Source organism: Anolis carolinensis, chromosome X, assembly GCF_035594765.1.
Source record: "Anolis carolinensis isolate JA03-04 chromosome X, rAnoCar3.1.pri, whole genome shotgun sequence".
NCBI lineage: Eukaryota > Metazoa > Chordata > Lepidosauria > Squamata > Dactyloidae > Anolis > Anolis carolinensis.
In genome coordinates this window covers 1,264,679-1,285,315 of record NC_085847.1, presented here as the reverse complement: position 1 = coordinate 1,285,315, position 20,637 = coordinate 1,264,679, and the positions used below count along the sequence as shown (strand labels likewise).

At 46.1% G+C, this 20,637-nt stretch overlaps 1 protein-coding gene across 1 annotated transcript; it reads left to right on the top strand.

Moving 5' to 3' along the window:
* The first annotated feature begins 29 nt into the window (after positions 1–29).
* On the top strand, positions 30–19,014 carry pptc7 (protein phosphatase targeting COQ7). The gene is made up of 8 exons (XM_003226872.4): positions 30–244; positions 356–657; positions 879–1,110; positions 9,760–9,939; positions 12,475–12,673; positions 14,580–14,703; positions 15,025–15,154; positions 15,576–19,014. The coding sequence occupies exons 1-8, from the start codon at positions 115–117 to the stop codon at positions 15,632–15,634; spliced, it is 1,356 nt and encodes a 451-aa protein (XP_003226920.2). The 5' UTR covers positions 30–114; the 3' UTR covers positions 15,635–19,014.
* Positions 19,015–20,637: the final 1,623 nt, after the last annotated feature.

Sequence of the window (20,637 nt, the reverse complement as noted above, 5' to 3'; positions counted from 1 at the left end):
CCCCGCGGCTGCAGAGACAGCCCGGCAGGCCCCGCCAGCGCCGCCTCCCGGCGCCCTCGCCTCACCCAAGGTGACCTGGAGGCGGAAGACGCCCAAAGACTACAACTCCCAGCCATGGCCAACCCTCCCCCGGCGCCCAACAAGCCGAAAAAGGCGGCTGTGGAGGGCCGCGCGGAATGCCGGGAAGCCGAGTCCAAGCGGAGGAGCCAGGCGCAACCTGAGGCGGGCGGCGAAGGGCGACGAGGTAGGACGGGGGGCGGAGCGAGTGTCCCGGATGTGGGGTTGCTCTCGCCGGCGAAGGGGCGGAGCCGACCCGAGCGCGCACGCGCAGCGAAGTCTCTTTCTCTTCCCAAAGGCGCCGGCGGAGCAGAGCTGAGGAGGCAGAGGAGCCGAGGAGGAGTGAGCAGCCACAGCGGACCGCTTGGGAACCGGAATAGCAACGAGCGAGGCCAGCGGGGCAGCGGAAGATGGCGGCCCGGCCCCAGCACCAGCCTGAGCGGCGGCGGAGGCAACCGAGAGCGCAACAGGGCGGGCGGCTGTGAGAAAAAGGCGGGCCAAGGGCAAGGAGGCCGCTGCTCCTGCTGCCACTGGCGGAGGGAGAGGGAGCAGCAGGCGCCGCCGCCGCCGCCGAGGAGCCAGGAAGGAGGCCGGGCCGAGGTGGGCCCTGAGGGAGGGAGGGAGAGAGAGAGAGAGAGAGAGAGAGAGGCAGCAGGCCAGGCCCCGCCCCTTCGCCCCTTCGCCCCGCCCATGGGGGCCTCTCCCGAGGAGGCTCTGCTCCCCTGGGCACTCCCAGCCCAGAGGCCCCACTGAAGGCCCTCCTTTGGGAGATCCCTGCCTGCCCTTGCTCAGCCTGCTCCTCTCCTCCTCCTGTCTTGCAGGCGGTGGGCTGCTGGGCCCCCCGGGGCGCCATGTTCTCGGTGCTCTCCTACGGGCGGCTGGTGGCCCGGGCCGTGCTGGGCGGCCTCTCGCAGACCGACTCCCGGGACTACAGCCTGGTCACCGCCAGCTGCGGCTTCGGCAAGGACTTCCGCAAGGGCATCCTCAAGAAGGGCATGTGCTACGGGGACGACGCCTGCTTCGTGGCCCGGCACCGCTCTGCCGACGTCCTAGGTGAGTGAGTGCCATCACAGCATAGCTGGCCCCCCAGCCTCGGCTTCAAAGCCACACGCCCAGGCAGAGAGTTCCACCGTTCAACAGTCCTGGAAGTTGCTGTGAGTTTTCCTGCCTCTCTGGCCATGTTCCAGAAGCATTCTCTCCTGACGTTCTGCCCACATTTATGGCAGGCATCCTCAGAGTTTGTGAGATCTGTTGGAAGCTAAGCAAGTAGGTTGTGAGTTTTCCAGGCTGTACAGCCATGTTCGAGAAGTATTCTCTTCCAACTTTTCGCCCACATCTATGGCAGGCATCCTCAGAGGTTGTCAGGTCTGTTGGAAGCTAAGCAAGTAGGTTGTGAGTTTTCTGGGCTGTACAGCCATCTTCCCGAAGCATTCTCTTCCAACGTTTCGCCCACATCTATGGCAGGCATCCTCAAAGGTTGTCAGGTCTGTTGGAAGCTAAGCAAGTAGGTTGTGAGTTTTCTGGGCTGTACAGCCATGTTCCAGAACCATTCTCTCCTGACATTCCACCCACATCTATGGCAGGCATTGTCAGAGGTTGTGAGGTCTGTTGGAAGCTAAGCAAGTAGGTTGTGAGTTTTCTGGGCTGTACAGCCATCTTCCCGAAGCATTCTCTTCCAACGTTTCGCCCACATCTATGGCAGGCATCCTCAGAGGTTCTCAGGTCTGTTGGAAGCTAAGCAAGTAGGTTGTGAGTTTTCCGGACTGTACAGCCATGTTCCAGAAGCGTTCTCTTCCAATGTTTCGCCCATATCTATGGCAGGCATCCTCAGAGGTTCTCAGGTCTGTTGGAAGCTAAGCAAGTAGGTTGTGAGTTTTCTGGGCTGTACAGCCATCTTCCCGAAGCATTCTCTTCCAACGTTTCGCCCACATCTATGGCAGGCATCCTCAGAGGTTCTCAGGTCTGTTGGAAGCTAAGCAAGTAGGTTGTGAGTTTTCCGGACTGTACAGCCATGTTCCAGAAGCGTTCTCTTCCAATGTTTCGCCCATATCTATGGCAGGCATCCTCAGAGGTTCTCAGGTCTGTTGGAAGCTAAGCAAGTAGGTTGTGAGTTTTCTGGGCTGTACAGCCATCTTCCCGAAGCATTCTCTTCCAACGTTTCGCCCACATCTATGGCAGGCATCCTCAGAGGTTCTCAGGTCTGTTGGAAGCTAAGCAAGTAGGTTGTGAGTTTTCTGGGCTGTACAGCCATGTTCCAGAACCATTCTCTCCTGACATTCCACCCACATCTATGGCAGGCATTGTCAGAGGTTGTGAGGTCTGTTGGAAGCTTGATTAGCATTCAGTAGCTTATCTGCTTCCTGCCTGGGGTAATCCTTTGTTGGGAGATGTTAGGGCTCTACAGGCCAATGGAGACTCCACCACAGACATCAGAAGAGCTGCAAGGCCAAGAACAAGCCATGAGAGTCAAGACAAAGATCCATCCAAAGGAAAAGTGTTCTTACCAGACATCAAGGGAAACACTGACCGCATAGATAGGGAAGCTCATGAAGAAACACAACCTACAAACCATCTACAGACCCACAAAGAAAATCCAACAAATGCTACATTCAACAAAGGACAAGAGAGAGCCTCTCCCCTCCGCAGGAGTTTACCATATACCATGCAGTTGTGGATAAGTCTCCATAGGGACCACCCAACACAACATTGGCCAAACACGAATCAAGGAACACAAAAGGCATGGCAGACTAATCCAACCATAGAAGTCAGCCATAGTAGAGCACTTGAGGAACCAACCTGGACACAGTATATGATTGGAGAACACAGAAATGCTGGACCACTCTTAACAGCCACAATGTGTCACTACACATAGAAGCCATTGAAATCCACAAGCATGTGGACAATTCAACAGAAAAGAGGAAACCATAGAAATGAACACAGTCTAGTTCCCAGTATTAAAAAAAACTCTAAAATCAGGACAGTAAATAAAGAACAACACTCAGAACACAGGGGAATTCCAAACAAGAAACAATCAGGGTCAGCTAACACCTCATAAGCAGAGAATGTTTCTGGAACATGGCCATACAGCCCGGAAAACTCACAGCAATCCAGTGATTCTGGCCATGAAAGCAATCGACAACGCAGTCCTTGAGGTTCTTCCTCACATTCAGGTGGAACCTCCTTCCCTGTCAGCCTAGCCCAGGCACGGGCCAACTTCAGCCCTCCCAAGTGTTTTGGACTGCAACTCCCCACAATTCCTAACTGTTAGGAATTGTGGAAGTTGAATTCCAAAACATCTGGAAGTGTTGGGCATGGGTCCAAGTTTGCCCATGCCTGATCTAGACACTAGACTCCAGGGCAGCAGATAACAACTGGCTGCTTCTTTCGTATGAAAAGCTTTCAAATATTTCAGATGTGGCTCTCATAACTTTTCTCAGCCTTCTTTTCCGTACTGGGTTTGTTCTAGAATTGCAGCTGCGCGGGTAGGAACAGAAAGGGCCTACCTGGAGGCGCTCCCATCTCCACTGCCATGACAATGCAGGTGGAACTGCATTCGGTGAGGCCACAGTGCATTTGTTGAGTCTGCATTCTCATGGCAGTGGAGAATGGGGCCTTGGAGAGTCAACAAATACAGTGGGATCGATTTCATGGCAGGTTCCCAAACAGATCTTGTTTGCCCTGCGTTCTTCAGGGCGTGCTGCTTTATTCTCCAAGAAATTCCCCCAGGAGATCACCTGCGGATATGCCTTGGCTGCTGGGCTAAGGAAATCCAGCGTTGGGGTTTAAATTGTGACACCCTTTGACGTCTTTGAGAGCAACCTTGTGTCCTTGTCAGGTGGAAAACAAAGTGACATTGAGAGCACTTTCAAATGCCCTTCCCACACCCACTTGACCGGGGTTTCAAGCGGGTGCAGTGCCGCTGTGTTGTGTCAGATGTCACAGAAGGCAAAGGGAGAGAGAGCCCTTCCTTGGCCGTCCCTTGAATAGGATGCGGCCTTTGAAAAAGGCCCTTTTTGAGGGGAGCTTCAGGCAGCGGACCTTGGTGTTGTGACAGCCGTTGACATAGCTTTACAGCCCCAATCGCTATTGTGTTAACACATTTCAGTGTGTTGCCATTCCAACTCAGAGATTGCTCTTGGATCTAAGGCATGTTCTGTTAATGGTAATTAGAAACTTCGTGTTGCCATGGCAGCGTCATGCCTGTTTGTAATGAGTGAACATAGGAAGGGGGGAGAGCCCGATAGCCTGAAAGCGTAACTAGTGTATATGTAAGGGAATGCTCCCAGATTCAAGGGGTGGTGTCATCGGAGTACAGAGTGTAAGCCAAAAAAACCCAGAACAAACTTTTCCTGCAGTGTAGCTTATCTTTTTCTGTCTTTGTTCTTGAGCTTTAGCCCTCTGCCAGTGAAAGGTAGTGTTTGCTGTCAGTTCACAAATGACCCCATCGGTTTGATCCTTTTTTCAAAGAAAGATCCTTTTGTAAAAAGAAGGACGCTGTTGACAGAGAGACGAGGTTTGCGCAATTATCCCGCAAGGTATAAGCACATGCACAATGGAAAGGGAGGGAACTATGGATGTAATCCTAGTGTGGTACTTCCCGGTTCTGCACTATGCTTTAATATGTGCGGGGAATATTTTCTCTTTGGCACACTTCTAGTTGAGCTCAATACTGCAGGGGTGAGGAAACCTTGGCTTTCCAGTTTTGCCTTTTATCAGCCCCACCCAGTATAGGGGTTTTGGGAGTTGTAGTGCATGCAGATCATCTCAAGTATGAAAGTCTCTCCACTCCTGCCATCTTGAACTGCAACAGTAATTCCAGAATTGCTGCTGTTTTGGTATTGTGACAATAGGATAAGAAACAAACCACTGTGTAGCATTGCATGGAGGGGATTTTTCAAGAACCAGATTCTGTAGTTACTGTGTTGCTTTTATGGCAAACTCATGTAGCTTTTTCAAGATGTATCTGGCTGAGCATCTCTTAAGGATCTGAAGCAACACTGAATCCAGAGTAGGAGCATAAGGGCCTTTGTTACATTGAATTAGACTGTTATTACCCTCCTTCTTGGCCAAGATTGATTTGGAAAGCATCTTACACCACGAAAAGATAGAATTTAGTATATTTTGACAGAGGTGATCAATTCCCTGCCCAACTTCCTCCTCCTTAAGGTATTTTCTGTTAACTACAGGGTGGTTGACCTTGTCCCCTGCACATTTTTGACAGCCATGTTGTTTCTTTTCAGTGTCCCTTCCTTCTTTGTTTTGTTCTTTCCATTAAGCCTTCTGTGGCTTCATCATTACACTGTTCAGTATTATATACGCACTATCAAATAGAACTTCAAGACCCCGGACAGCTCTTGGAAGACCTCTTGCAAATCTTGGCAGAGTTGTTTTTTTTATAAGCAAAGATTTACAGTGCCTTCAGTTAAAGATTGAGCTTTGTGTGTTTGATTTTCCACACGGTTTTTGGTATTAGTCATTTCAGGGACTGAGCATGCCAAGATGTCCTTGGCTTGCCCTCTGGAGAACTTGTGTGGGCTAGATGCGGGTGTGGAGGAGCCACCGGGGCCACTCCTCTCTGTTGGGGAAACAAATTGGCCCAACTTCCAAGTCACTCCCTGTTTGACCAGTACAGAAAGAGCTGTGTATGATCTTTCTCGCTTGCGCAATCTGGGAAATGCACCTTGGCACAGACTTTTGGCAGTATGTCCTTTGCAGACCTTGTAGGGCTAATAGGGCAATCCTTAGTGCTTCTCTGGGACTCCATGGGGCTTAATTTGGAGCAGGCTTGCTTAGGGTTGGGCCATATCATGAGCGATTGAAACAGGAAGTCCCCATATCAGATTTCACAGCGTTCTCACTTACCACATTGCCATAGGCCAGCCATCCTTCTTCCAGCCTCGGTGTGCAGGTGGAAGTGGCAGCAGTGGTCGTTCTTGCAGGGAAACAAAACCGGTGCTGAGTATAAATGGATCATAATTGCAAGCGTGTTATTATTTTAATCGCCTGTGTTTGTTCATACATTTAGCTTATCCCTGATATCTCTTACATAGAAGAAATCAGAGGCCCCTTAGATGTTGCTGAACTGCACATCTCTGTGGGCCTAGAAACAGAGCTCAGGAGGAGAGATGCTGAAATTTACAGTTCCCCAACATCTGCAGAGTCACATGACTCCCTGCTCTATAAGGACTGCATTTCTAGGGCAAAGAGGAAAGTTAGGCAATCACAGGGAGGGTTCCAGTAATGCTGAAAAAGGTAGGACACAAGGCCCTCCCCAAAGCCTTCCCTCAGTGTTTTTCCAAACTGTTATCGGTGGGAAAACTTATCAAATATTGTGTCTATGGTCTTGAGTCAGTTATTCCACACTTTTCTGCAGGTCATACACACTATACAAACACACTTGGGGTTTGTCTCTTTTATTGTAACTGTAATGTATAGTCCTACAATAGATCTTTTAAGTAAGATGACATTCCAAACGTGTTTGTCATTTTCAAGAGCCAGAAAGCAATGTCAAAAAGGTCACTCTATGAAAAGATCAAGGAAGTGTTTGTTGATAGATGAGAGAATAGTTTTGCGTGTAGTACTTGGTAAACAACTATTTTTCTAAACAGGTACACACACCCTCTTAATCCTTTCTGTTCTTTCTGCTATTTTCATGATGCTGGATGTCTTTTCCTATTTAAAGTGGTTCCCAGGTCAAACGTCCCTCTGTAGCTAAGTCTCAAAGGTGTCTGCCAGAAGTTCTGGCAAGCAGATATTAGAAAAATTCAGAATGTCTTATTTTATCCATTGATATCCTTTCAGTCCGAGGTTGCTCCTGACACAAAAAAAAAAAAAAAGTCCGAGTACAACCTCACCTGACCTCTTCCCTGTAAATACTTGTTCTGGACTTCTAGGCCTTGTTTGTCCTCAAATTGTACTTTCTCTCCGTTTGTGCCTGGGTGTAGTTCATTTCAGAGAAAATAAGTTTTAGGAATGTGTCCGGGTTTTCCTTCTACTGTTAATTCTTGACTCTTTAGGAGATCTATATGTTTCATATGCTTGGGTCTCTCTCCCACGTCATCCTGAAGCTAGGCACTGATGCATTTCTTCTGAGATATTCTGCCTGTGTTTCAGAACTTCTCAGAGTCTTAATTTTAGCTTTATCTAAATCAAACCTGCCATTTTGTTTTTGTTTTTTTTTAAAGTGAAGTCTCACTAGTGGAAACAAGCCTTTCAACTTGCTGGCAAGGTGGAAAATTTTTGGTTAGGCTGAATGATAGTCTGGAAAGAGCTAAGCAATTATTCTTTTTGGATCAAAGGAGACTAGGCACAACCCCTTTTCTATCCTGCCCTTTGGAGTGCTGGAGAGGTAATTTGGTCAAAAAAAAGGTGCACATTACAGTTGCACATTACAGTTGCTGCTTGTTTAGAACTCCTTTCAACACAAAAGTGTTAGATCACCAAAACGTCCAGCAATGGAAGACAAAACTCTGGAGTGTGTTTATGCTGTAGAATGAACACACTTTAATTGTATTAGTTCAGTGATATGAAGTCATGAGAGATGTAGTTCTTCCTTCTCTGCCAAAGAATGGTGATGCTGTACTGAACTACAAATCCCAGGATCACATAGCATTGAGCCAGGGCAATTAAATTATAGGTGATGTCCCTCAAATAGAAGCTCCAGGTCTTTCTGAAGCAGCTTTCCCTTTTGCTTTGGTTCAGCACTAAGATTACTGTATGATGCAAATCTGATGCGCACTCTCATTTGGGTCTGGGAATTTAGCCAAAAAAGGTGAGCGTTAGATTCAAGTAAATGGGGCGACTGTCTTCCCTTTGAGAGAGGATGGAAGGCAGGTGCTCTGGTCTCCAGTCCTTGGTAGATACAGGAATGGGTGGGCGCATGGTCTTGCTGACAAGCCTCCCATTGGCACACATCTTGGTTTGTGGCTGGCTAGAGAGAAGGTGAGCAACATTGCCTTTGATAAATAGCTTGCATGAATGAGAATGTAAATTGTATGCCAGACTCTGGGTGCTGTGAGGGGGGTGTGCTGGGGAGGCCCAGCAGTGTGCCAGTGCCAGCACTTGCCTGCTGCCCATAGCCACCTTAGCCACTTTGAGCTCCTCAGGGGTCGTGTGCTGCCTTGGTTAGTTGTCTTCATGTGAGGAGACTTCAAGAAAAGGGCCAGAGCTGTAGCCATTGATGCACAAACAGCATGTTACCAGGCAGGAGCTCTGGGGATTGCAGGCCCAGCTTTGTGACTGGGAAAAAAAACCAATTCAAACCCATAATGGCTACTTCTGCTGAAGAGACAATGCCATGCTGCCCTTTAGCAATGATTGCTTTCATGCTTTAGAAGTGTGAGTGAATGTGAAATGCACCAGAGAAATGAAACAAAAGATTTTCCGTTTCCTTTGAGGCACTTGTTCTGTGCTCCCCCCTCTTCTCTGTTTCTCGCCTGCCCCTTTGCCCATCTGCTGGGCCCCAGCTTCTTTCAACCACAAGACCCGCATTGTCTTCAGCTGCACAGTCTCTTCTTCCTCCTCCTCATCTTGAGAGCATTCAGGTGCACTTCCTGAAGCAGAAGGAAGGAGTGGTGCTTCTTGCCACTCAGGCTTTCCCATTGTGTGCTAGCTCGGCGGTTGCACAAGGTGATGGTAATACTATTTGTCTTTCCTTGTGGCCATGGCAGTTGAACAATTGGTGTCTTGGAGTCTGTGGACTATTTTTGGGCGAAATCTGATTAATGCTGATGTCAGAGTCTGGCTGTAATATGTTGACAGATTAAATAGTTCACACCAAGGTCAGGGTTGAACCCTCCATCTCCATTTCAGTTGGCATCCCAAGTGAAGGGCAGCCGGCAGATTAACAAATTTCCCTTTATGCACTAGATTAATTTTCACTTCTTGGACAGAGGTTAGTGGCTTTCTGTTCCAAGGCAGGTCTGTCCTAGGGAGACTTTCCGATTGTGGAAAAGTGACTCATACTGCATCCTGAATAATTATCATGATCTGGTCTCTTTTTGTAAAATATCATTTCGTGCAGCATGAAGAGCAGTTCCTGAAACACATGTTATAAAAAGACTGCCAGGGTTTCTTCAGCAGGTACCTAGTTGATAATATCTCTGAGAATACTGCTTGATAATCTTGCAGTGAAGCAGCCCTGGAAAAAAATGTAATGATTTGTTTTTTCTTTAAAATCTTAGCCTGTTAATAGTCTCCTGATGGATAGCTCTTAAGTCAAAATTTCCCCAAAAGGTGATGTTTAGGCAATTTCCAAAAATGAGTAGTGGCAGTTCCGATGGCAACAGTACTAGGCCACAGAGTTTAGGAAAAAATATTGCTTTTCTGTATCTCCAGAGGCACTGTCCAGCCCTTTACTTTTAACTTGTTTCATGTATTTTAATAAGTGTATGTTTTAATATGTGCTTTTATGGATGTGTTTTAACTGTGTTGTGCCCTGCCTTGAGCTATAAGAAGAGGTGGATAATAAATGATGATGATGAGGCATTAGCAGTCAGTAATGATGGGGTACCTCCATGCTTCTTGCTGTAGTCTCTCGCATTGGGAGATTGATTGGTTTAGGAAGCTTCCTTAAGAAATATGTGTAGCCAGCGAGCCTAATTAAACTTCAACCAGCTTTTCACTCGTATGTAAATGCCCTCCTTTGTATTTGCACTGAGGAATTTATTCATGCTAAAAATACACTCTCTTTTTTTTCTTTAGGCGTAGCAGATGGTGTTGGTGGCTGGCGGGACTATGGCGTTGACCCTTCTCAGTTCTCAGGGACTCTCATGCGCACTTGTGAACGCTTGGTCAAAGAAGGACGATTTGTACCAAGCAACCCTGTTGGGATTCTCACCACAAGCTACTGCGAGCTGCTGCAGAACAAAGTCCCTTTGCTTGGTAAGCTCAGGCAGCCTCCCTTTCTACTCTCTCCCCTCTCAGTCCTTTTCCTCCTTGGTCTGCCTTGCTTATGTTAGTCTTGAGAGCTATGGGCAGAATGTAAGACGCCAGTTTGTCTCTCATCAAATTGAGTGTCTGGGCTGGGCAGGCTTGGTTCTCTAAGGCTCTGCCCACCTCCTTCCATTTGCAGTAGTTGGATGATATGAACCGTAAAAGGGTTGGTTCATATTGCAATCTGTCAGGATGCTTCAGGGTTTTTATTTCGCATTGCTTTGAGATTTATTAAAATGAAAAGTGGTATAGAAACATTGGCAAGCTATAAGAAAATATAAAGACAACAGTGGTTTACTTGCTTTCTTAAGACCGACAACAAGCTTGTAAAGTAATAAGCAGGCTTCTGAGTTCTCCAAAATTCCTCAGGCTACAAAACAAGAAGATGTCCCTGAGCATGATGCAAAGCTTCAGTTTGCAATTGGTAATAGCCTTAAGATGGTTTGGCTGAGAGCGCCTTTGGAATGCTCTTAAGTGCTGGATAAACCCATTATCCTTGACACATTCACCTTCCGTCATATGCTTCCAAAATGGAATGTTATTTTAGGGAGCAGGGCACTTTGGGAAAAAATATTCAGTTGAAGTTGGGATTTAACATCCCTTAAGGGACTGGTTCCACATGCAGGCTGGTGTGTTTGCATTTGGGGAAGTCGGCAGCCACAGCTTTGAATCTAAAACTCGAAGCATCTGTTTCTGGAGTTTCAGTCCTTTGTATGTTGCGTGTACTTACAGGAACTCCTTTATGCTGCAATGCCTGCACAATATGGAACTGGTACTGTGGAAAGTCCCATGCATCACCAGTGTTTACTTTGGAGGTTCATACAGTTCTCTCTTTGCAGTTGTGAGGGACCGGGGGTGGGGGTGTCAGACATGCAGCATCAACATGGAACAAGGGCTGCTTAAGGTAAAGCAGCCATGCTGTCTTCAAGGGCACATCATTCAGGGGTATTCTTCTGTGGCACCTTGGCCAGCTCAAGTCTTCTTTGAGGCCTTTGGTGATTTTAGCTCAATTTCCTAAAGAACTTTGATATTTTGCAGACCTTAGGGTTTCTGTGAACATGCCTAATTCCTTCTTTTCGCTACCATTGCAATTGAATGTAGCTTCCGAACCTGCTGTTGTTGCAGAGGGTAGCCCTGGTGTGTGCGCGTGAATGTGTCAGGATTTGGCTGGGCATAGGTCCCTCTTTAAGAATCAGCTGAGTGAGTGGAAAGCGGCAACCTTTCACACAATCAGTGCCAGTGGCTTGTCCTGCCGCACATGCTTCTCACCTGACCTTCGCTTCTCTGCCAGGAGGTTCCTCTAAATAGGGAAGCTATATTTGGCAAAGCTCTGCGGAGCTCAGAAAGAGCTGGCCCTTTTTCCTTACCCACCTAAAGGATGACTATCAGCTGCCGAAGTTTCCCTTCGGTGTCAGTTCAGACAGTGCACCAATGGCTTTAAATTGTCCCTTGTGTCCAATTACGTCAAGGCCATGCTCCTGCAAAAACCCAAAGTAAACTGGAGGCTAAGTGTCCTTTTACTGGAAAGTGAGTCTGATTTATCTTGATTTTCTCAGTTGACAGGCGCCACATGGGCCTGGTGCTCAACACACTATTAATGGGAATTTTGGTATATGGAGTACTTTGGGTTAACTAAAGACATAGATTCCTTCCTGTCTCAGATGTTTTTTCTTTCTTTTACCTGCAGTCTCCCCTTTCCAGCTTTCAGAATCTCCCTTTATTTTGTTTTCTTGAGCATATCTTTTCAGCAACACCAATGCAGGAGTTAGTGTGTCACAGAAAGCCATTTGTGCCCGGTGCCTCCCTTTGCATGGCCATGCTTAAGAAAAAGGCATGCTTCGACAGGTATCATTGCTGCTGTGCGGCCATTGTGGGGCCCGGACATGATTGGAGATGCATATCTGCCCACCTCCACATCTCATTCAAAAGTGGCCAAGGAAGAATGGTCCTCAGTAGCTGGTTATTAATTTTCAGAATACTTGTTCTCCTTTTTAAGAGGCCCAATGCCTCTTTACAAAAGAGCTTTTTAGGCTCAAAAGGAGGAAGGACTCACATGCTTAGCAGCAAACACTGGTTAGTAAGAAAGCAAACAAACAAGCTACAGAGGCTCTGATGGTGCTGCCAGCACCTTTGCCATCTTCTACTGAGGAGGAAGGGAATTTGTGTCATCAGGAATCAATGTAAGACAGTGGTCCAAGTCTACACACGACTCTGGAGGCAACTCTCTAAGAAGTTTGTTTGTTGTTGGTATGCCTTCATGTCCATCCTGACTTATGGTGAACCCAAAGTAAAGCTATTGCATGGTTTTCTTGGCAAGATTTATTTCAGGGGATGCCTTTGCCAAGAGGACACTGTGCCTTGCCCCAGGCCACCCAGTGGACTTCCATGGCTGAGGCAGGATTCCAACTCTGGTCTCATTAAAAAGAAAAGCAGGGTCCACTTACGTTTTCCACTGCCTTACAACAAATCTGGTTTTATTTCCAGGGAGCAGCACAGCTTGCATTGTAGTCCTGGATCGGACAAGTCATCGCCTACACACTGCAAACCTGGGGGATTCAGGATTTCTCGTCGTCAGGGGTGGAGAAGTGGTGCACCGATCAGATGAGCAACAACACTACTTCAACACTCCCTTCCAATTGTCGATAGCCCCGCCAGAAGCTGAAGGGGTTGTCTTCAGTGACAGGTGAGACTTTTTAGGGTAGATGGTTGGGTTGGGTGGGTAGGCTTTTGCTCTGTCTTGGCAACCCCATCATGGCCCTATCCTGCTGCAGGAAACTGAAACAAAATTGCAAATTCTTCTTTCGTACTCAGAGACTGTGTTGCACGCCAGTGGGGTTTTGTTCTCTCTTTCAAGTTTATCTTTGGTTAATACAGTGGTCAGTAGGGAGAAAGGGATCCCCTCCTTGCAGGAGAGGCTGCACTTGTCTGATTTGTGGCATGGTTCTCATCTGCTCTTGGCTCTTACACATTCTGAAACTTGACTTTACAAAAGCAAATGTACTGCATCATGAGGCTAGAATGTGTCATACCTTTTTTGTGGTGGGGTCTGTTTGACCTTTCTGTTTGAAAATATTTTTGAGGGCCTCAAGTAACAAATGAAGCATTTCCCTCTTTACTTGCCAAGTGAAACTGCTGCTAGATGTTGCCACTGGAAATACTGAGTTGGCTTGAGGGAGTTTCCTTGGCTTGAAAATGAAACACAGTTTCTCTTTGGCTGGTTTAGAGCCTGCATCACTGACTGTTTGAATGTCAGGGCTGAGCGTTAACATCTGTCACATTTGTCATGGCGGCCTGCGTGGCCGGGGCTTGTAGGGATCCTGGGGGCTGTTGATTCAAGAAGGAGTTCTTGTTTGAGTCGGCTCACCAGCAAATGTACCCAACTGAGTTGACCTTTAGCCTGTGTTCCCATTTGACCTTCAGGGTGTAGCCCATGGCGGCTATCAGACTCTCTGTTCATTTCGAGGACTTCCTTTTTTGTTCATGGATCCGGATTGGGAATCTGCTAATTTTGCATGCTCGGGCAGTGAGGTCGCAAATACTTGAAGAATAGAGAGGGAAGCATGTGACTGCAGCTTGTATTTCAGCACAGTTTCCAGCAGTGCATCCTGCCCTGTCAAAATGATCAAAACTCCCCTTTGGCGGAACACCAAGCCCCAAGGTGGAGGGTTGGAAAAGCACATTCTGTCCAATGGGGAATGACAGTCTGAAAAGGGTACGCTTCTCGGGGACCTGGAGCAGGGTTTCTCTCCCACCCCTTCCTTCCCTCCCTCCCTTCGGGCCAAGGTGTTTTGAAGCCAACATGTATTTATTTCATAAGGAGCAAAGAAAAATAACACCCCTGGGTTGTTGCGTCTAATGAGACATTCCTGTCTCCCTTTGAGCTCAAATCCATCCCTGTGAGGTAAAGCGTGGGACCTGTTCATACACTTTTTTCCATCCTTGAACACCCTGGCTGTATTTAAGAAATCAGAACTTACTAGAAGGCCATTTTTGGTCCCCCAATTCTACTCTAAATAAGTGGGAGGAATAAGTTAGAGAACCTTTTCTCTTGGATGCTCCTGAAAGCGTGACTCAGTCTCAATTCAATGATTGCCCCTGGAGCCCACAACAAATAATTACATTATATTTTAAAAAGAAAGCCATACCAAGCAGGGTTTTCCTAAAACTGTAGTCCGACAAAGACAAGGACAAACAGACTGAGATATGGCTTTTATTCTAGAACTGTAACTATATTGAACCCCATAGTTTTGCACTGATGTGGCATTGGGGGTGTGTGGTGCTAGAGTGTGGAGGGATGGGTGTGTTGTGATGTGTGTTGGGGAAAGCATTTAATTTTGTTGTATAATGTACAATAACAGTAAAGTCATTCTATTCTGAAAGCAAGTCAGTCTGGTGCTCCTAGGTAAAAAGGGCATTGGGTTGCAACTTTCCAAAACCTGTGTTCCATTCGTTTTATTCCTGACATGACAGATACCAGGAAGCATGGTCAGCCTCTGCAGCAGGAAGTGAGCAGCTAGCAATGTTCTTCAGTCTTCCAAGTTGAGCTTTGACCAAACGCCCATTGGAAAACTCTGTTGTTGTTTTCACAGCCCGGATGCAGCAGACAGTACTACCTTTGACGTCCAGCTGGGAGACATCATTTTGACAGCCACAGACGGGCTTTTTGACAACATGCCTGACTACATGATCCTCCAGGAGCTGAAGAAGCTCAAGGTAACCAGGAATACTTTATACAGGCTTATAGCCTGATTGACAGGGCAGTAGGAACCATTTGCAGACAGTATGGCTGAAGCCCCTTATGGGTGTTACTGTATTCTTGTGACAGTCCTCTCACATAGACGAATAATAAGATTATTTGGAGTTTACCATACTTAACGTTTGAACTAGAAAAGGGGAAGTAAGCCTTTCCAGCTGCCTTGGGTCCCTGTTCTGAGGGAAACTATCAGTTGCTCCATTTATCCATGCTGTATATACACATGTGACAAGAGCAACATTTTAAAATTAACATGCTTTTTTTTGCATATTTCCATTCAGAATTCAAATTACGAAAGCATACAGCAGACAGCAAGAAGCATTGCTGAGCAAGCTCACGAACTGGCATATGATCCCAACTACATGTCTCCCTTTGCACAGTTTGCATGTGACAATGGATTGAATGTAAGAGGTAAGGGTTCCAGTAGTCCTGCGGGAAGCATGACAGTTGACCCCATGGTCTTAAGGGCAACATTTGTTTCAGTTTTGAAAGAGCAAGTCATCTGATGGGCCAGAATGAAATGGTGGCTAGTAACTGGAGTAACAAAGTCATGTGCCATCTGATTTCAAAGATGCTGATTTCAAATATGTTTGTAATGGCTCCTGTACTGCAGGATAGCAGGATGCATTTTGTAGATGGCATTTCTCTTGGCAACTGAGAGGAAAAGAGAAGGGGAGGTGTTATTGTGGTGTCCCTGTCAGAATTCAACTGAAGGTTCCCACAGCACTTTTATAGAGTTTTTTTTAATTTCTCTTCTCTCATCACTTTCTTGGATTGTGGTTTTGATAGTTCTGTGCTCAACTGAAGAACCTCTCCCCATCTTTCTTTGCAGGTGGAAAGCCAGACGACATCACCGTCCTCCTTTCAATAGTTGCCGAATACACAGACTGATGGACTGACAGCCTCTGCTTGTGATTTGGGTGTTTCCTCCCGTTCCAGCTTCATTCGTACTGTTTCCTGCTGGCAGGATGTCTTTCTCTGCAACTGATCTCAGTGGCTCTTCCATGTTCCATCCGTTGCCTGTTTGAAGATGCAGTCAAAACCCTCCATCCCTAGAGAACACCGGGGCACATCTGCCAGCAAGAAATGAAGAATTTCAATACTTGAAGCTTGTCTTTTCAGAGTTTGGTAGTCATTATTGCATAGTGATGGGGAAGGGAAGGGCTGAATAATCATGGTTATGGCTCCGAAGTAAGTGAATAAGTAGCGATTAAGTAAAAATTGGCCATTTGTCATTCAGGATTAGGTTATGCTGTTGAACGTTGACAAAGGGAACCTCTGTGAGGCTGCCGTCACCTTGCTAGATGAAGGCCCCTTTTGCCTCTGCAAGGGGCCACAAAGCATCTTGTCACTAGCATAGTTCGTGAAACTGTCTTTGAGGCTTTTATACAGATGCATCAGAGGCTTCCAAGTGCACTCAGCCTCCAGGTCGATGTGGAGTTTTGCCCAGGAACGTTGTCTTTTACTGAATTGTGAATCACAGAATTAGTTTGTGAAATGTGTTGTGCATGTGAGCGAATGAGTGTGAGCGAGTGCAACGGTGCTTACCTGTTCCCATGCAGATGGACGTTTAGCATATCATTTCTTCCCACAGGGCTCTCCACTAGCAAGATGCTTTCCTTCCAGAAAGGAACGTTCCAAGGGTCTTTTCTCTCATCATGAGTCTGATGAAGCCAAGGTGCTGAGGAGTTAGGCTGGCTTTCCGTGATGTAGTTGCTAGGGACAATGGGGTGTGTTTTGGCGGTGGGTCCTTGGCTTTGAATGGTCCCTTCTGAGTTTCAGGAGCCTCTCAGTGTCTTGAAAAACATGCCTCTGCTTGTACTTCCACCACAAGAATAATTGCACCCGTGCAAAATGGAATGAGCAGCATTGACCTTGTAGTAGGGGGCATATAGGATTTCCAGAACGAACTTCAGTTATGTTTACAGGTATCTAATAGCCATTTTGCAATAGAGCTTTTCTTTTCATTGACACTCAGTCCAGTTTCTTCAGTAGCTACAACCTTCCCTCCCCCTCTTTTTTTTAAAAAGAAATCTTCATGTAAAAACAGCTGTAAAGATATATATATTTTGGTCAGTTTTTCATAACTTTTTTGCTGGTAGAAAAGTACTTAGAATTGAAAAGCCATGTTTTATATAGCAGTTGGTTAATGTTGATGCCTAGATGATGAGCTTGGCCAGTATAGAAACCTTCCTTTTTTAAAACCATGAAAGGGGGGAATTACTGCCAAGTTTATTGTATTAAAACTGTACGTTTGAGGTTACCTCAGCCTGTTTTAAATATTTTTTGTGGTTGTACTGTATATTTGCATAATTGTGTCAAGCTTTTATTTATAATTATGTGACATGTACCATGTACATGTCACTATTTCAATGCATCCTGCTTCTAATCGTCATTTCATTGCGAGAATTGGCAAAAATAATCAAGTTGGAAGCTCATGAATCTACCTTTCTTTGTAAAAAAAAATTGGCACGACGAATTTTCTTAAATCACCTTTGGGTTGTTGTTGTTACTGTCAGAATGCCTTAACCATTGAGCTTGACAAAATTGATCCTTTTTTTTTTTTTTGGCAAGGAGACAGGGTGGAATCAGACAAAATGAAGAAAAAAATCATAGTGCTAGGATTCGATAACTTTGCACAAACCATTTCAATCCATTGTGTTACTTTCCGCCTAACCAGTTGTCCCTGTGTATATCCACTTAGAAGGAATGTATTAATGCCGCAGTACCTACATTGAAGTTTCTGCTTTGCCAGAAGAGCAGTTACCCTTCCTTTGAACTTCCATTGTGTTTTTCACTTGCCAGTGTTCACTGTTGCAGTTCCTTGTTTGACTAGGCCATTTTGTTGTCCGGACTGCACCTTCCAGTTGCACCAAATCCCTTTGGCCTCAGACGGCCTCGGGCTTGGTGCCTTTATTGAGCAGGACCGCTTCCCTCCTGCTTTGGGGTCTCTCCCCAAGGAGCCGAACAGCAATGCTTGGCAGGGTTCCCGCCTTGGCCTTGCTTCCCTTCCAGCAGTTTCTAGTCAAGCCATTTGTCTCTTCCCACATTTATGATCAAAATTTAGTCTTTCAACTTACAGATAATTCAGTCCCCTTCCTTCCCATCACTGGACACCAAAGACCAGTACGACTGATAGCTTTTGCCATCTATTTTTTAAAGCAATACTGTATGATAAAGAATTAATCTTTCTATTGCACGCTTGACTTTTTTGTTTTTCCACATGAAGATGTGCACTCAAACAGAACAGAAACGGATTTCTTCCTACAAACTTAAAAAAAAAAAAAGCTGTCTGCGCACAAATCTTTTTTTTACAAAAGGAGAAAGGCAGGACGTGTGTATTTGTTGAAAACCCTTTCCCAGTGCTCAAAATCAGAAGCATGGTTCCTTGGAACTCTACTGACGTGGTATAGAGAAGCCATTCCGTGTTGTTTTCTCTTAAACTGGGAAAGGCGGGGGGGAGGCTGATGAGAAATCAAACAGTGAATCTGAAAAAAAGAGCTTCCATAGCGTTCACTTAGAAGTAATGCTGCCGCAGTTGGCAGGACTTCCACGTTGGGGATGGTTGCTGTTGGGTTGCAAGTACAGCAAGGGAGATCAATGTTATTATCCTGGTATGAATGATGGGGTTTGGGGTCCATGTTTCCTTGTGATTTGAACTGTCATTGGGAGACTTGCACTGAATGGAGTGCCACAAACCAAATGCCCTGTGCGTCCCCTGCCTCTTTGCCCGTCTTGAGTGTCAGGAACCCTCTAGATCTGATGATGAGATAGGGCTACTGGGGCTCCGAGCGATGGGCAAGGGCTGCTGCCTCATCTGGATCCGTCCCTGTTGCCCAGGAAAGGCGCTCTTCTGTTCTGGAGGGGATTCTGGGTCCAAGCGTCCCTTTCCCTTGCAGAGTCGTAGCTTCCACAGCAAAGGCTCAAATAAGAAATGCAGCCTCACTCTAGGATTAGACAATGTGATCCCATAAAAACAAAGCCACTGTGATTGGAATTGGGATTTGAACAGTGGGTTGCTTTTTCCATAGGAAAAATTGGATTCAAGGTAGATATGGTTTTTTTTATACATATATATATAATTTATCTGGCAAAGATAGCTGATCTAATGAGGATGCTTTTTTTCTTGTTAAATGAGACTATCAGTACCTGTGCTTATCGAAAAGCCAATTATGTGAATTGGATGTCTGAAGCATAATTTGTGCGAGAATGGTATCTGTAAATACATTTAAATGAACTAAAGATATTTAATAAATATAGTATTTATACAATCTGCGTGTGGCTTCTTTAGGTAAAGGTAAAGGTTTCCCCTGACGTTAAGTCCAGTCATGTCTGACTCTGGGGGTTGGTGCTTATCTCCATTTCTAAGCCGAAGAGCCGGCGTTGTCCGTAGACACCTCCAAGGTCATGTGGCCATTGGCAAGACTGCATGGAGTGCCGTTACCTTCCCGCCGGAGCGGTACCTATTGATCTATTCACATTGGCATGTTTTCGAACTGCTAGGTTGGCAGAAGCTGGAGCTAACAGCGGGCGCTCACTCCGCTCCCGGGATTTGAACCTGGGACCTTTCTGTATGCAAGTTCAGCAGCTCAGTGCTGGGGCTCCTTTAATAGAATATTTTTCTCGTGGCTGCAGCTACTACTGGTTTCATTTTACTGTTAATTTTTATGAACGTATCAAAGCTTTGAGTCATACGTATGAAGTTAAATGTGGCCAGGAGGGGTGTTTTCCAAGGATATTATGCTCTTGTGCTGCTAACAATCGGTTTGCAGCAAGCCACTGCTTAAGGGAGGAGAATTCATTTCATGCTGTCCAAGTAGGAAAGACAGAAGAGGAATGTCCCACTAATTATGCACAAAATGTTTGGATACTAGTATCTCTCAAGTCCTGCAATACAGTGGTATAAACAGCCATCCCCTTTCAGATGCCAAATGGAATGGAAACATGAAGCTTAGTTATCTCTTCTGGATGCTGTGTGTATATAAAAAAGCATGTTTTATAAAAACATGCTTCTGCCCATGCAGAAACCCTCTTTACCGCAGGGAACGTGTCCAGAAGTCCCTATGGGAATCAACATGTGGAAAGGTCCTGTGATGAGGCCCAGCAAGGCCAGGAACGTGCCTAGCAACAACCCCAACCGGTAATGAGGAATTTGGCAGAAAGGGAAAAGTGCTTGTTATTTTTCTTGCAAAAAAGCTTTGTAAACGAGTCATTCTTTCGGCATGCAGTAAACAGAAACCTGCTACATAAATGACCTGCTTTCAACTAGTTGGTCTGTTTCACTGCGCTGAAATTTCAATGGCAGTTCAGTGCCCATTCTTCTTCTCTGTGGGGTTGAAAAGTTGCTTTTAAAGAAAAGCTGAGCCCAGGGAGCAGCATGGCACTTGCTGTCCTTTGTCAGGTTGCTGAGGGGAACTGCTTGTTATCGGGGCTGAAATAACCACATGTTTCCTGGCTCTGCTCTTGGAGCTATCACTGAGACTTTCTAAAACATTCTAACTCACTGTGGTATCCCAAGATCCATAGACTCACAGCGGTGGAAGAGACCCTGGGGGCCATCCAATACAAACCTCTTCAGCCAGAAAATAAGATGCAATCTAAATCCTCCTGACAGACAGGCATCCAGCCTCAGAGACATTAGAAGTTTAATGGAGAAATAGGACTAGAATCACAGAGTTGGAAGAGACCACATGCGCCATCTAGTCCAACCCCCTGCCATGCAGGAAAAGCACAAAGTATCCCTGACAGATGGCCATCCAGCCTCTGTTTAAGTTGCTTCCACCACACTCTGAGACAGAGAGTTCCACTGTTGAACAGCTTGTATGGTCAGGAAGTTCTTCCTGATGTTCAGATGGAATCTCCTCTTCTGTAATTTGAACCCATTGCTGCTCCTA

Bases quoted from the DNA above. Each gene is read 5' to 3' on its own strand.
- pptc7 (XM_003226872.4), top strand. From the start codon at position 115: ATGGCCAACCCTCCCCCGGCGCCCAACAAGCCGAAAAAGGCGGCTGTG. The intron at 245-355 runs GTAGGACGGGGG...CTCTTCCCAAAG, and splicing joins GGGCGGCGAAGGGCGACGAG to GCGCCGGCGGAGCAGAGCTG. The intron at 9,940-12,474 runs GTAAGCTCAGGC...TTTTATTTCCAG, and splicing joins GAACAAAGTCCCTTTGCTTG to GGAGCAGCACAGCTTGCATT.